The sequence below is a fragment of the Sorex araneus genome, chromosome 1 (assembly GCF_027595985.1).
Source record: "Sorex araneus isolate mSorAra2 chromosome 1, mSorAra2.pri, whole genome shotgun sequence".
NCBI lineage: Eukaryota > Metazoa > Chordata > Mammalia > Eulipotyphla > Soricidae > Sorex > Sorex araneus.
The window spans coordinates 439,060,194-439,075,030 of record NC_073302.1 but is presented as its reverse complement, the minus strand read 5'-3'; the positions used below and the strand labels follow the sequence as shown (position 1 = coordinate 439,075,030).

Here is a 14,837-nt window from a genome sequence, read left to right as displayed (position 1 = left end):
AAATTGATTTTCTGGCCCTTTGAGCCACCCCACCCGGTGCTCTGCTTAATTCTCAAATCCACTGGAATTCAGAAGGCAAAGTGGGCTCTGTCTTTCCAAGTATTTAGCGACGAGCATGTACTACTCAGAAGGTTAGAAAAACACTTAGTATACGGAACATTCACAGTCTGACTATAGAACATCAAACACCAATTTTCGAACTGGCCAGAGACGTGGTGAATTTGCACCAAAGCCGAGTCAGAACCGAGGACACAGAGGAGTGCGCAGGTGAGGACGCGAGTGGCGTCTGCACACGCGCTTCCCAGAGAGTCCAGAGACAGCCCTGGGGAACCCGCTCTGAGGACAAGCACCGTCTCCTCTGCTCAGCCGCCCGAGCGATGACACGGCACATGTGTTCAGGTGATAACCTTCAATTCTCCGAACAGATGCTAACATAGATACACTGGCAATAACTGGCAGGACAAAGGTCATTGTGTTCAAGGTTTATATGACAGGAGTGAGTGAAGAGGAATGGAGGGTTATGCTGTGTGTGTGTGTGTGTGTGTGTGTGTGTGTGTGTGTGTGTATGTGTGTATTTGGTCCCAGGGGGTGCAACTCAGGCCCTTGTACATGCAAAGCACATATTCTACCACTGAGTTAGACCCTGCAGGGTTGATCGAAACAGGAACACTGTCTTTCTGATTTTTTTTTTCTTTTTGGGTCACACCCGGCGATGCACAGGGGTCACTCCTGGCTCTGCACTCAGGAATTACTCCTGGTGGTGCTCAGGGGACCATATGGGATGCTGAGAATCAAACCCGGGTCAGCCGCATGCAAGGCAAACGCCCTCCCCGCTGTGCTATTGCTCCAGCCCCTGTCTTTCTGAATTTATGCTCCCCAATTTAGCACTGGAGAATGTCACCTACCTCAGCAGCAAGGAAATGAAATTTAGCAAAAAGACAAAGCAGAGTCCAAGTGCAAAGCACACCTCGGCGCCATAAATCGCGATTACCTGGAGCGTGCTGAAAAAGTGCGCGGCTTTGGTTTTCAGAGGCCCAAGGTACCAGTACCTGAGGAAGATGATATAAAAGGAATCAGAACCTCCCCGAGCCCACAGCGTGACTGTATTTGTGACAGCCCGGGAGAACGGCGTGTCTGTCTGCGGGGCGGGCCTGAGCGGTGTCACCGTCCAATTCCCCACCTGCGTTTCCGTGCCCTGACTGGCTCTCACCACGGTCCGGGCACACAGGCCCCGCCTCCCTGGGTTTCCGGCCGGGTGATGTGCGCCTGCAGCCAGCCGAGTGCTCGTGTGGGGGCGGGGCAGCCCCCGCCACGCAGACGCTCCCGGACACCCAGTTCTCCCGAGCACAGACAATGACAGTTTGTCAACGGGTGCAATTTCCCTTCCCTCGTCTTCCACAGCTTCGACACTGCCAAGGTTAGGCTGGGAGTGGGGCGGGCAGGGGGGCGGGCTCTGCCGAGACGGGAGAGGCACTCGCCAGAGGGACCCCGCTGGAGCGGCTGGTGGCGTGGAGCAGAATGGCTCAGAGAGCATCTGGCTTGCGAGAGGCTGATCAATGTGCGCTTATTGAGCACTTGCTACCGATGTGGGGGAAGGAGGAACGGGGAGCCTGGAATTCCTGCACAGAGGACGTGTCCGTTGAGAACGGAAGGCTCCAAAGCCCAGCGGGAAACGTGGGGTCATCTGGGCGCTGTTCGCTGGGAAGGAGAATGAGGGCCGCACCTTTGCTGTGGAACGTGCAGCAGGAGAAGCAAGACAGGGCGCACTGCTGAGAACTGGGGGGGGGGGGCGGGGGGCTCTTCCAGGGAAGACGGGTGCAGAAGGTGAACAGAACAGCCCCGAGCAAACGCTTCCAGTAATGACAGTCAAACCAGGTCCCTTAGGGTGGTGACCTCTGACTGGGCCTGGAACCCAGGACACGCCTGCGGAACTGTTCCCAAGTCTACCCAGGCACGTGGGGATGCTATGAATGAGGCCCTTCCTCGCCTGATTTTCCTTTAGCCCTTCCCGCCTGTGCTTCCTTTCCTTTCCTGGTTCATTCCATTTAAAAGGCCATCCTGGGGTTGGGGTCATTGCGCAGAGATAACTGAGCATGCGCAAGCCTGGTTTGATGCCCACCATCCCATGGAACCCCTCCCCACCCCCACCCCCGCCAGCCATCACCCTGGATGGCTCAGGGGCTCTGTGGCACCTCAGAACCTAAGCAGCTTTGGGCCTCAGCACAGAACCATAGCCTGGCTGGTGGGAAATCAATGGGAATGGATTCCAGGAGCCCTAAGCACAAGGGAGGGATGGAGGGAAAGAAAGACGGAAGGAAGGAAGGAAGGAAGGAAGGAAGGAAGGAAGGAAGGAAGGAAGGAAGGAAGGAAGGAAGGAAGGAAGGAAGGAAGGAAAAAGGGAGGGAGGGAGGGAGGGAGGGAGGGAGGGAAGAAGGAAGGGAGGGAGGGAGGGAGGGAGGGAGGAGGGAAGGAGGGAGGGAGGGAGGGAGGAAGGAAGGAAGGAAGGAAGGGAGGGAGGGAGGGAGGGAGGGAAAGAGGAAGGGAAGGGAGGGAAGGGAGGGAAAGAGAGAGGGAGGGGAGGAGAGAAGGAAGGAGGGAGGAGGGAGGGAGGGAGGGAGGAGAGACCCATTCCTGGCGGAGCAGCTTATTTGGACACAGTGCTCGGTTCCCTTCCCCCGAGTGACGGGCCACTAGGCCCACGAGCTCTGCCCGCCACACCAGAGAAATCCTTTACTTGCTAACTTTGACGCCAGCGTCCCTGAAGGATCCCCACCGCAGGCCAGTCACGGCAAACACAGGCTGCTCCTTCTCCCCCTGCAAATCAAAGACATTTCATTTCAGCACGCGGGGACGCCACAGGGCATACGTCCGAGGCCCGCATTTCATCGAATGACATTCTCAAAAGGACATGTGACATCTGACGCACCGACCCTGGGAGGGTTCGTCAGAAGTGACTCGAATGAGGCGCCCTGCAAGTGAGAGGGCTTTCGGCAGGTCAGGGCGGCGGGTCCGCCCGAGACCTCCCCCAGTTGCAGGGCGAAGGGCAGAGTCGCGGCCCTGGGATGCCTCCCAGGAGGCTCTGAGCGGTCGTTCTCTGTCGCGATGAGTCTGAACCCAAGGTGGCTTGGACTTGGTCCGACGCTGCACAAACTACAGTCAGTGTCTTCCATCGGTGAGTCAGGCCATACCGAGAAAGCCACAGAGCTGCCCCACCCCCGCCCCGAGCCCTACCTCTGGCTCCAAGACCATGAACGCCAGGAGCTACAGGCCCTTCCCGCAGCTCCCGGCCGCAGCTGGACGCAGGAGCCCCTGCCCGTACAGAGAGCTGCCGCGCCAGCCTGCTCTCTGGCCCTAAAGCCAAGCTCTGCAGCCGTGGAAGGGATGTGCCCATGCCTGGGCCACCAAGGCAGGGAGGACTTGTAGGAACCAACATACACACAAACACACACACACATAGACACAGACAGACACAGACAGACAGACACACACACACACACACACACACACACACACACACACACGGCCAAGGGATTCTGGTTAGCTCCTAATTCCTCCGGAACGTCCTCCTCTGCCGCACACAGACGCAGCCGTCATGTGCAGTCACCAGGCAACAGGCCTCGGCTCTCCTCCGGGAGGCGCTAGTTCCAGACACAGGTGCTGATTTACAGCATTTATAGCTTTCCTGGAGTTTCTTTCGGCACAGTCCTTCGACTCTGTGAGGGCAATTTTGTTTTATGAGACACCGAAGAATCCTCTTGAGCTTAAATCACTTTGATCCTGACCAGTGAGGTCACCGTGGAGCGTCCGACCTCCGCGGGAAGCAGGGGGACGTGGGCTCCGGGAGAAACGCCTGGTAGGGCGCCGTGCCTGCCGGGGCCACCCTGGGAGGGGAGTGGGCGGGATCCTCCTCCACGGGTGGACACATGTGTTCCTCGCCTCTGGAGGGCAGCCTGGATGTCGCCAGGACATCTGAGGGTCAGAGCTGAGGCAAGACCCAAAGGTTCGCAGCTGAGTGTTTGACTCAGTGATCTCGTCTCAGAGATCTGCCCCCTCCCTCGGAGGGCACGGAGGCAGACGATTAGATGTTGGTGAAGGAAGAAGTACTGAGAATACAGGCGAGAGCACCAGCTTTCTAAGAATCCTTCCTGAGCTCCTTCTGAAGAGAAGACGCTGATCAAGAATCGGGCACGTGGGACTGGAGCGATAGCACAGCAGGGAGGGCGTTTGCCTTGCACGTGGCCAACCTGGGTTTGATCCCCGGCATCCCATATGGTCCCCCGAGCACCGCCTGGAGTCATTCCTGAGTGTAGAGCCAGGAGTAACCCCTGAGCATCGCTGGGTGTGACCCAAAAAGAAAAGAAAAATAATCGGGCAGGCTCCCATCACCCTTTTCCTTCGCCCATGTGTCAACACTCACCAGTTGTGCGTGCCATGAGCATCGCTTACACGTCTCCTCTAGACTCACCTTCTGCAAGTGTCCCCCTGTGCCGGCTTCCTCTGCACGCACAAATGCCCTGTAGCCCTGGCCAGTCACTTGCAAACACATCACAGCTGGAGACCCTGTGCCCTTCAGTGCTTCACTGTGCACTTTTCCAAAAGAGGGACACGGAGAGACACACCTCAGCACTGTGATGGTTCTCAAGAAACCCAACTTTGGCATTTCAGACTGAGGCACAGGCCGTACCAACATAGCTCCTGTGACGCGAATGACATAATAACATCCCCATGTTGCATTTTTACAATCTAAGCTCTCCTCCTAGATTTAATGATCAGATTTCTTCAGTTTCTTTCTTCTTGAACAGACGTTCTCCTCTTTTGGATTTCAAAGATAAGGATGTTTTGGAAGAGGGCAGGTCGACTGTTATTTTCCAAATGTCCCACAAAGTAATTGATTCTCCCCCCCATTATTAGATTTATGTATATTCAGACGTGGTGCTAATGTTTGGGGCAGAAAACTACATGCCTGATGTGCTATAGCCTTCTCAACAGACCACACTAAGAGGCAGAAAATGACCGACTCATTACTGATGACACTAAGTCGTGGCAATTGATGAGGGGGTGTGTGCTAGATTTCTCTACTTACTATAAAGGCCTGATTGCCCCTCCGTGATTACTAATTTCAAGGCTGTGGCTTATCCAAACGGTTTGGCACTCAATGGTGATCTCTGCCCAAATTATTCACTGGTGATTGCAAAATGCTAACTCTCCTTTTAATTGGGGGGTGAGGGGGTGCGACATACGGCAGTGCTTGGGGAACCAGGTGCTCCAACCCACTGGGCAATCTCCCTGGCCTCAAAATGGTCATTCTCCCTCTTTCCTTCTACACTCCCCGGAAGCTGCCAACCCTTCTATAATGCCGCTGCAGAATCATGGATGCTTTATACTAACCATTATAATTCATTTGCATTTCCCCTCCTCTTTTATGCACAAACTCTCTAATTGGAAGCAGCAGGCTGGTTCCAATGTCTTTCTGTTCTGTCCATTTTGGCAGGGGTCTTCCTAAGCAGTGCTCCGGGGTCTCAAAGGCCATTCCACACCAGAGAAGGGCTGGACGGTTCAGTGCTTGAGCCAGGACAATGCTGCTTGGGTCTGGTGGGGGTGGGGGCCCCTGGGTATCCCCTGGAGGGTTCTGGGGAGCCCAGGGCTACACCCAGCCGTGCTCAGGGGGCGCCAGGGCCCCGAGTACACCTGCGCACAGCAGTCTTTTGAGCTCTCTCATCAGCCCCCCACCTATCTGTGAGTTCTTCTCCGCCACCTTCCTGCCTGGGGTGGCATTTGAGGGGCTGAGTCTGGGTGCTGGTGTGCCCACTGCAGTTGGGTGTCGCTGCTTCTAGGAGCCCTTTCTGTGGGTGTATTTTAAAAATAATCCATGAGTTTATCTACAAATCAATGCAACCCTGTGGAAGCAGGGAATTCTGCTCTCTGGGAGGCTATGAAGAGCGCGGGTCCTTCCACAGAATGAGAAAAGGCCGAGAAATCATGCTGCTTCTTAAGACCTGGGAGCTGAGGTGGCAAGAGAACCAAGGAGTCTGAATCCTAATCACCTCTCTCGAAAAGGACAGGCGGGACATAAGAAAAGGTTCACCTTCGGGGCTGGAGCGATAGCACAGCGGGTAGGGCGTTTGCCTTGCACGCGGCCGACCCGGGTTCGATCCCCGGCATCCCATATGGTCCCCCAAGCACCGCCAGGAGTAATTCCTGAGTGCAAAGCCAGGAGTAACCCCTGAGTATCGCTGGGTGTGACCCAAAAAGCAAAAAAAAAAAAAAAAAGAAAAGGTTCACCCTTGGCAAGGCCTGGGGGAAAGAGGTGGCTGACAGGGGCTCAGGGAAGATGAAGTTTGTAGAGTTCCTAATAGCTTTGTATGTATTTACTCTTTAATATTCGAAATAGCACGACAGAGCCCGGCAAGCTACCCGTAGCATATTTGATATGCCAAAAACAGAAACAACAAGTCTCACAATGGAGACGTTACTGGTGCCCGCTCGAGCAAATCGATGAGCAACGGGATGACAGTGATTCAAAATAGCCATAACACATGAAATAGAGAGGTTACTTGAGATCCGAAAGAAATCAACAGAGGAACTGAAAATAGTGGTCCACTCTATTAGAAGCAGACATAGAAGAATTTTGACACATAACAAAGATATCGAGACATAACATCTAAAACCAATCATTACAATTCTATTCTTACATGCTAAGCAGCACTCCTGAAAATAGTTCTGGCAGTAAATTTTGTAAATTTTTTGTAGTACAAATATAAATATATATATATATATATATATATATATATATATATACCACCATTTAAAAAGAAGCATCCTAAGTATATTCGTGGTATCTGCTAAGATGAAACCGGTTAAGTTCTTTCTCTCTGAGAAATTACAGCGGGGAAGCCGAAGGTAAGCAGAAAATCACCATTTTCATTAGAAGCTCATCTGAACGGCTGCACTTCCTTTAACTGACAAATGTGGATTTTGTTCACGCTTCCCAAACTCTGAAGAAAGACCTTACCTTGATCTGCAAAACGTCCAGCGGGACCGTCTCCCCTTTCACAATGGCGAGCGTGGCCTCAGTGATGTGTCTACGGGCAACCGAGGACAAGGTCACGTTGTGGCAAGCAAGCAACATCTCTCCTCACTGCCCCCCACACAACCACACCACGCCCACACACAGAACATCCCCCCACAGCACACACCTCACTCCCACACACACCCCAACACCTCACATCATACCTCACACACTCCACACACACACACCTCACACATCATCCCTCACACACTCCACACACACCTCACACATCATACCTCACACACTCCACACACACACCTCACACATCATACCTCACACACTCCACACACACACCTCACACATCACATCTCACACACACCACACACACACCTCACACATCACACCTCACACACTCCACACACACCCCTCACACATCATACCTCACACACTACACACACACCCCTCACACATCATACCTCTCACACACCACACACGCTACTGATTCATGCACACTATCCCCCCCTACACACACACACACATCTCACACATCCCACAGCCCCATAACCTACAGATACCCACACACATGCCTCCCAGGGTGCTAACGGTCAATAAAAAGACTGTCACTGTCATCCCATTGCTCATCGATTTGCTCAAGCGGGCACCAGTAACATCTCCATTGTGAGACTTGTTGTTACTGTTTTTGGCATATCAAATACGGGGAGCTTGCCAGGCTCTGCCATGCGGGCGAAATACTCTCAGTAGCTTGCCGGGCTCTCCGAGAGGGGCGGAAGAATCAAACTTGGGTCAGCCTCATGCAAGGAAAATGCCCTACCCACTGTGCTATCGCTCCAGCCACTAATTAAAAGACATTCCTTAATATTCTAAGAAAGCAAAACAGAGGAGTATGACAAGAATCAGATTCAGTGGAACGCTAGACACTCTAGCAGACAAAAAGAAAAGGCTTTGGGAAAGAGAGGTTTATAAAAAGCAACACCTATTTTTTTACTCAGTATTCCCTGGATTTCTACATTATGCCTGACTCTCAGTGGAAAATGACACTTAAAGGAAGAACAATGTCTTCCATTCCTTGTAAGAAAGTCGGGCACTTTCCAAAACCAAATTTCTTTTCACCCTAACAACCGAAGGGTAACAGAAGAGAAAACGTTTTTGAGATTCTAGGTTTGGAGTTTTAAGATTTGTTGGATTTACCCTAGCAAACACGGCCCATAACCCAGAAGATATATCTCTTCTTTTCCAGGATGACTAGCGTATACCTCCTTTTAATCACGGTGTCTTTTGTCCAAAGACACAAGACACTGTGTCTACATGCGCATGGTGAAGATTTAATTTCAAAAGGCCGATACCCATCGCTACCACCGCGGCCAGGAGGAACTGCGGCAGGCTCAGAGGCAGCTCTCCGCTCACAGTCTCAGTTGTCTGAGAGAGAGCCAGCAAAGAAACAGTTCATCAACAAGGGGCCAGGAAGAAGCTGGCCGCAATCAGAGCATCACAAATCACGAAATCCCGTTAACCACCGATTTCTCGGGTGGACTCAGTAACATCTCATTTCGTCCTTCCCCTGAGATCTTAGAAGTCTATCTCGACTCGGCCCTCCTAACGATGTTGCACTGGGGACATGCACAATCAGAGCATAAAGAGCAAATATCCCGACACCTAGCACTTTCTCGCCCGGCCCGTCCATCGGACCTGGAGCCTCTGTGCTTTCTCTTTGACTAGCTGCCATTCCCACCACACATGAATCTTGGCTGAAATGTCCCCATCTAACCCAACTAGCACAGGTAGATCTCCCCGTAAGCCTGTCACAGAACTCGATTCACTTCCTTCACAGTTTGTAACATAATTGTTTTATCATCCACCTCCTCCCGGAGACTTGGCACAGCCCATGGCCCGTGATAGGCAATAACAGCTGCCTGCATAAATACATGTTTTTCTATAATGTTTCAAGTATATCCAAAAAATGCAAGGAATCAGGGAAGTGGCTCAGCATTTGGGCACACACCTTGCAGGTATGAAGCCCCTAGTTCAATCCCTAGCACCATAAAAAGCAAATGAACAACAATAAACTCTCAAAGAACAGAGAAAATGTCTCCTATCTTATCCTTACCCTAAACCCTTGAATCTGCATTAATTAAAGCAAATTCCAGAAGTCTCAACACTTCTTTTTTTTTTTTTTTTTGCTTTTTGGGTCACACCCAGCGATGCACAGGGGTTATTCCTGGCTCTGCACTCAGGAATCACCCCTGGCAGTGCTCAGGGGACCATATGGCATGCTGGGAATCGAACCTGGGTCAGCTGTGTGCAAGGCAAATGCCCTACCCGCTGTGCTATTGCTCCAGCCCCTCAACACTTCATTTTTATAAATGCTTACTATGTATCTCCAAAAGACAGACACCTTAAAAAACATAAAATTTGACTATTCCATCTTGGGGCTGGAGCCATAGCACAACAGGTAGAGCATTTGCCTTATATAAGGCTGACCGGGTTTCGATCCCCAGCATCCCATATGGTTCCCCCTGGCACCACCAGGAGTCATCCCTTTGTGCAGAGTCAGAAATGACTCCTAAGCATAGCTGGGTGTGGCCCCCAAAAACAAACAAAAAATTCTATTATTATATGTAAATCATTTAAATAATTCCTTTATATCAATATAGTCAATAGAGAAAGTTGCTCCATTAACTCACATGAGTTTATATATATGTGTGTGTGTACATATATATATTATATATATATGTATACGTTCAGATTAGTATCACTTGTTGAAATAACTGCCAATTATTTCAATATTTAAATCTAACCCATTGAATTCATTTCCTTGGTGGCACCATTAAAAAAAAAAATCCTAATTCTGGATACTTCCTTCTAATAATTCACGAGGCTATTATTTTGCCAACTTTTAAGTTTCAGTAAGTATTGAAACTTCATTGTTCTTTTATTCTATCTTGATCCCTTAATTGTTACATATCAATTTTAGAATCTACTTCTCAATTTCTATAAGAATATTCTGCAACTCTGAGATTCTGTTGAATTTACAGGTCATTTTAGAGAGAAGTGACACCTAAGTCCTCAGCCTTGCACGTGACAGCTCTCCAGTCACTCAGCTCCTTTCCATTGCTTTTTCAAGGCTTTGTAGCTTCCAGCATATGACTCATACATATTTGGTCAGGTTTATCCCTTAGTAATTCTTGATTTTTTTTATAGGGGCTTGCAATCTGTTTTTTTTTTTCAAATTTTCTAAAAACAGTAACAAGTCTCACAATGGAGACGTTACTGGTGCCCACTCGAGCAAATCGATGAGCAACGGGATGACAGTGCTACAGTGCTACTTCTTGCAAAAAGTTTCACAGTGTCCACTGCCTTGCTGTTGCACGTTAGAAAAATGAATAGGATAATTATTAAGGATTTATTAAGCACACTTACGAGACAGGAGTTGTTTAGGAAGTACCTTAAGATTTCTTTTTCTTTTTTTTCTGGTTTTTGGGCCACACCTGGCCCTGCTCGGGGACCACGTGCAGTTTCAGCTGTTTCTACAACCTTCTGACGGACTACAGCTGTCACTCGCTCAATACAGGTGAGGAAACGGACTCGGTGAGACAAAAGCCCCAAGACAACAGAGCTAACGTGAGCGAAGAGAAGGGGGTTCAGGCCCACCTCACAGGGCGCGGCTGCCCTCCGTGGAGCCAACGGGCGCCTGTGCATCCCACCAGCAAGTCAACCTGGCGCTCCACCGCAGCCCCCACCCCACCCTCGTCCTGGTGGGTGACTGGGTCTGAGAGACGCTCCAGATTCACAAATCGGAGCCTCTTGACCTCGTGTTTCTAACAAAGTTAATTGCATTTTAAGACACTTGACAATTCTGGTATGTTACCTTGGATTCTTATATTTACACTCAGAGCTACGGGGTCAACAAGCTGAAATACAAGTTTTACTTTCCCACATTTCCCTAGGACTCCTTATCTGACTCCGTCCCTTCAGCACAGACGCTATGCAGGAAGAAGGCGGCAGTTCAGAACGGGAGACTCGACATGGCAGGAAGCGAGGCTGTGACCGTGATGTGAATTCAGGAGGAAACCACCAGAAAGGACGCGGGGACACTGGCCCTCCTCCAGGCGGGCCACCGAGAGGTGTAGCGGAGCTCTGGAGAGACGGATCTTTCGAAAGATGATACAACTAAATGACCTTCTTTTATTCATTGCCTTTTCCCAGATTTCTTGGCAGAAGACAGCAAAATGCAAGCTTAAATTTATCTTTCTCTAGCGATAATTGAAAATTCTAAATAAAGCAAGACGATTGCACAGAACAGCCACATTTAAGATTATTTACCTGCAATCCAATTACCTTGAATTCCAGGGTTTTTTTTTTTTCTTTCTGTAGTAATTATGGGGACAACAAATCTTCACTGCAGTGCAAAAAAAAAAAAAAAAAAAAAAAGCAAAGCCTTGTTCTTTTAAAAGGTCTTGGGTCTCTACCATGTTAAGAGGGCTATAAAATCTGCAGCCTGGGGCAGACTTAATTACCTTAAGCCCTGGAGCATGCCTGTAAATTAAGTTTTATGATTTTTAAATATATATATATATAAAGAGAAGGGTGGAGCAACAACAGTGCAGCAGGTAGGGAAGCTTGCCTGGCATGTGCCCAACCTGGGTCCGATCTCCGGCATCCCATCTAGTTCCCAGAGCACTGCCAGGAGTGATTCCTGAGTCCAGAGCCAGGATTGAACCCTGAACATCACCAGGGGTGGCCCTCCCCCCAAAAAAACCCAAAAATTCTAAAGAGCAGCAGCAATACTTTTCGTTTGAGTCTGGGGAACTCTAAGCTCGGGCTAACCCCTCAGGCTGTTCCCTGTCCTAGCGGGCTGCAGGGCAGGCCAGGGGCTCCCAAGTAGTGGGGGGGTATGGGGGCGCCTCTCACAGTCCACGGCAGCCTGAGGGGGCAGAGGAGCTGTCTAGGGTGCAGGGAGGGCGAAAGGCCCTGGCCGGCCGCGGTGGCGGGTGGGCAGGATGTTTGGAGAGCGCCCGGCCAGAGCAACCAGCGGGCAGGGCTCAGACAAGCCAAGGGTCTGGGTGGAACTGTGCGTGCCCTATCCATCGCCATGGAAAGTCTCGCCGGGACTAAAATGGGTGCCAAGCACTATTCCACCTCCGTTAGGTTTGAGATGAGTGGGGGAGAGCTGGAACCCCCTCGTATGTACATGAAGGCTGCAAGCCCTGATACACGTGTGGTTCATGCCTGGTGTCTGATACAAGGGCTGAGGTTTTTACAAAGAAAAAATAATTAAAGTTAAAAAAGAAAAATAAACATTAAAAAAAAAGACACTGATTCCTATTAGACATCGATTCCTAATATTATAACAGCATTTAACGTATAACTACAATGTAATAACTGTAACATTTAATTTATAATATAAATACTATATCAATATTAACATGAAATATTAATATAATCATAATATTATAAGTTAAATCCTATTTTTATACTATAAAAGCATAGTCATGAAACTCTGCCTCACCAAAATCCTAAAGCAGGAAAAAGAAAACCCACCTGAGTCTTATTATAGCAATAGAGCCTAGCAGGTTATATTATATCTAGACTGTCCTAAGAAGATTTTAATTAACTTATTCAACAAATAGTTACTGATTTCCTCCACTAAGTCATACAACTTACACTGAGGATCAAACAAGTGCCAGCAACAGCCTGAAAGCCATCTGTTCGCTACTGTCAGCCGAGTCCGTGGACCCGCTCGCAGTCACAAACTTAGGATCCTGACTCTTCAGAAACCTAAAGTTCTATTTCCATCACGTGCTGGACAGAAAACAACAGCCACAGTGATCTGTGTGCCGGGGCACGTCTTCCATAAAGACCCCGTCAGAACTGATGCCGTTTAATTGAGATGCCACGGCCACGTGGCTGGCCGTCCCCCTCACAAGGCATTCCCCAAGGGACGGGCTTCATTCAGATGTCCCAGCCACTGATCGTACGGAGATAATGAGGGGGGGCTGCCAGCTCAGGGCCCTCGAGGGACCGCCTATTTGTCATCCTACACTTAAGCCATCTCGGCGTGAGACCTGGTGGGGTGGGGCAGAGCGCCAGCATTCCCCCCACACTCACTGGGGGGGCCCGAGGCACGGAAAGGCAGGCCTTCCCCTCGACGAGCCCAGGCCTCAGGGCCCCCAAACTCACAAGGGCTCTGCATTCGCGCACACGGACAAGTCACATGGGCCCTAGACGGTCCACCCCCAGCTCCGCGCCCACCACGCCAGCGCCCCCCCATTGACAACCTACTGGACTTTGTTTCCGCTCTCGGCAAAGAGGGTCTGACTCAGGCTGCTGGTCTGGCCCAGCGGGATGAAGCCGATGGGGATCTTGCTGAAGGTGGCCTGCGGGGGCGGAGAGAAACCGCTTGACTCTTCTCAGATCAGGCACAGACAAACAAAGGCACCAACCCGGGCAGCCTCCCCGCCAACCCCAGCCCAGGGATCAGGCGACACTGACAGAGTGGTCAGTCCCCAGAAGGAGGCAGGCGGGGAAGTCAACCACGCCCCAACTTCCGGAGAGATACTGGGGTGCCATCCACGGCAGCGCACTGTAAGAAATTTGATTAGGAAAGAGAAGGTCTTAGTAATTTATTAAATGAGGGTCTTAATGAGGGTCTTAATGAGGGTCTTAATGATATAAGATGAGGGTCTTAGTAGCATTAGGAAAACGATATTCTTAACGCTAAGTGAACTCCCGGGATGGGAACTGTATCACGTCATACTATCAGGAAACTTTGTGGAGAAAATTCCACAGAAGGGGCATAATACCCGATGTGTTAGAACAATGGCCGGTGAGAGGCATAGCAGGGGGCTTAATGAACTGGCCCCAGCAAGCAGAGGCTGAGTGAGCAATTCTCAGAAGGAAGCAGGCTGGGGAATCCGGCACTCCGACGTCCACATTCCCCCCGACGGCGAGGATGAGCACGCACCTCCCGGCACGAAAGGGAGGGCAGAGCAGCTTCTGCCTTCTGCTACCAAATGTACTGCATTTTACTTGACATCACCTCAAACAGAATGCTGCCCATAAGATGTAACATTTATAAATAACATTCTGTTTATTTTTATAAAATAAAACGATATTTCTCAAGCCTATAAGACTAGTATTGAAAAGGCATATAAAATAATGTAACAAATACCATCAAGACCAAGACTTAAATGTTACAATTTAGATGCCAGCATCAGATGTCTTGAGATTGGACGGAAGTGCGGCTCGCTCTGTTCCCATGGAAACGACCCCCTGCGGCTGGGCGCCTCCATTCCAGCCACCTTTGGGTTCCTGAACAATGTCCTCCAGGCATCCACTGACAGCACATTTGTTTTCCAAATTTTAAAACTTCAGCTAAAATACATAACATAATTTGGCAGTCTGATTTTTTTTTTGGTACCACTATTTTTTTTTTTTTGCTTTTTGGGTCACACCCGGCAATGCACAGGGGTTACTCCTGGCTCTGCACTCAGGAATTACTCCTGGTGGTGCTCAGGGGACCATATGGGATGCTGGGAATTGAACCCGGGTCGGCCGTGTGCAAGGCAAAATGCCCTACCCGCTGTGCTATCGCTCCAGCCCACTATTTTTTTTTTAATGGGGATCAAATATATCTACTCACACACCTACGCACTGTTTTGCTGAACTGATGGTACATTTCAGCATTACATGTACGTGTCGCTGATAATGGACGCAGCAACCACCTGATAGTGAAACGTGTTCTAGATTCAAGCCCTGCGGTTATTTATAACCTTAGCTCCCTCGCTTGGACTGCTGAGTGGCTTCCAGT

The 14,837-nt window shown here is 50.0% G+C and overlaps 1 protein-coding gene across 2 annotated transcripts in view; it reads right to left on the bottom strand.

The window, feature by feature from the left end:
* The window catches only part of AGK (acylglycerol kinase), a 63,097-nt gene that overhangs the window by 10,906 nt on the left and 37,354 nt on the right, over positions 1–14,837 (bottom strand). For both annotated transcript variants that reach the window (XM_055123941.1, XM_055123942.1), the window contains exons 8-11: positions 13,310–13,404; positions 7,013–7,082; positions 2,735–2,814; positions 992–1,049 (exon numbers count right to left, since the gene is read on the bottom strand). In XM_055123941.1, coding sequence (XP_054979916.1) covers positions 992–1,049; positions 2,735–2,814; positions 7,013–7,082; positions 13,310–13,404 — 303 coding nt within the window. The remainder of the gene's footprint in view (positions 1–991; positions 1,050–2,734; positions 2,815–7,012; positions 7,083–13,309; positions 13,405–14,837) is intronic.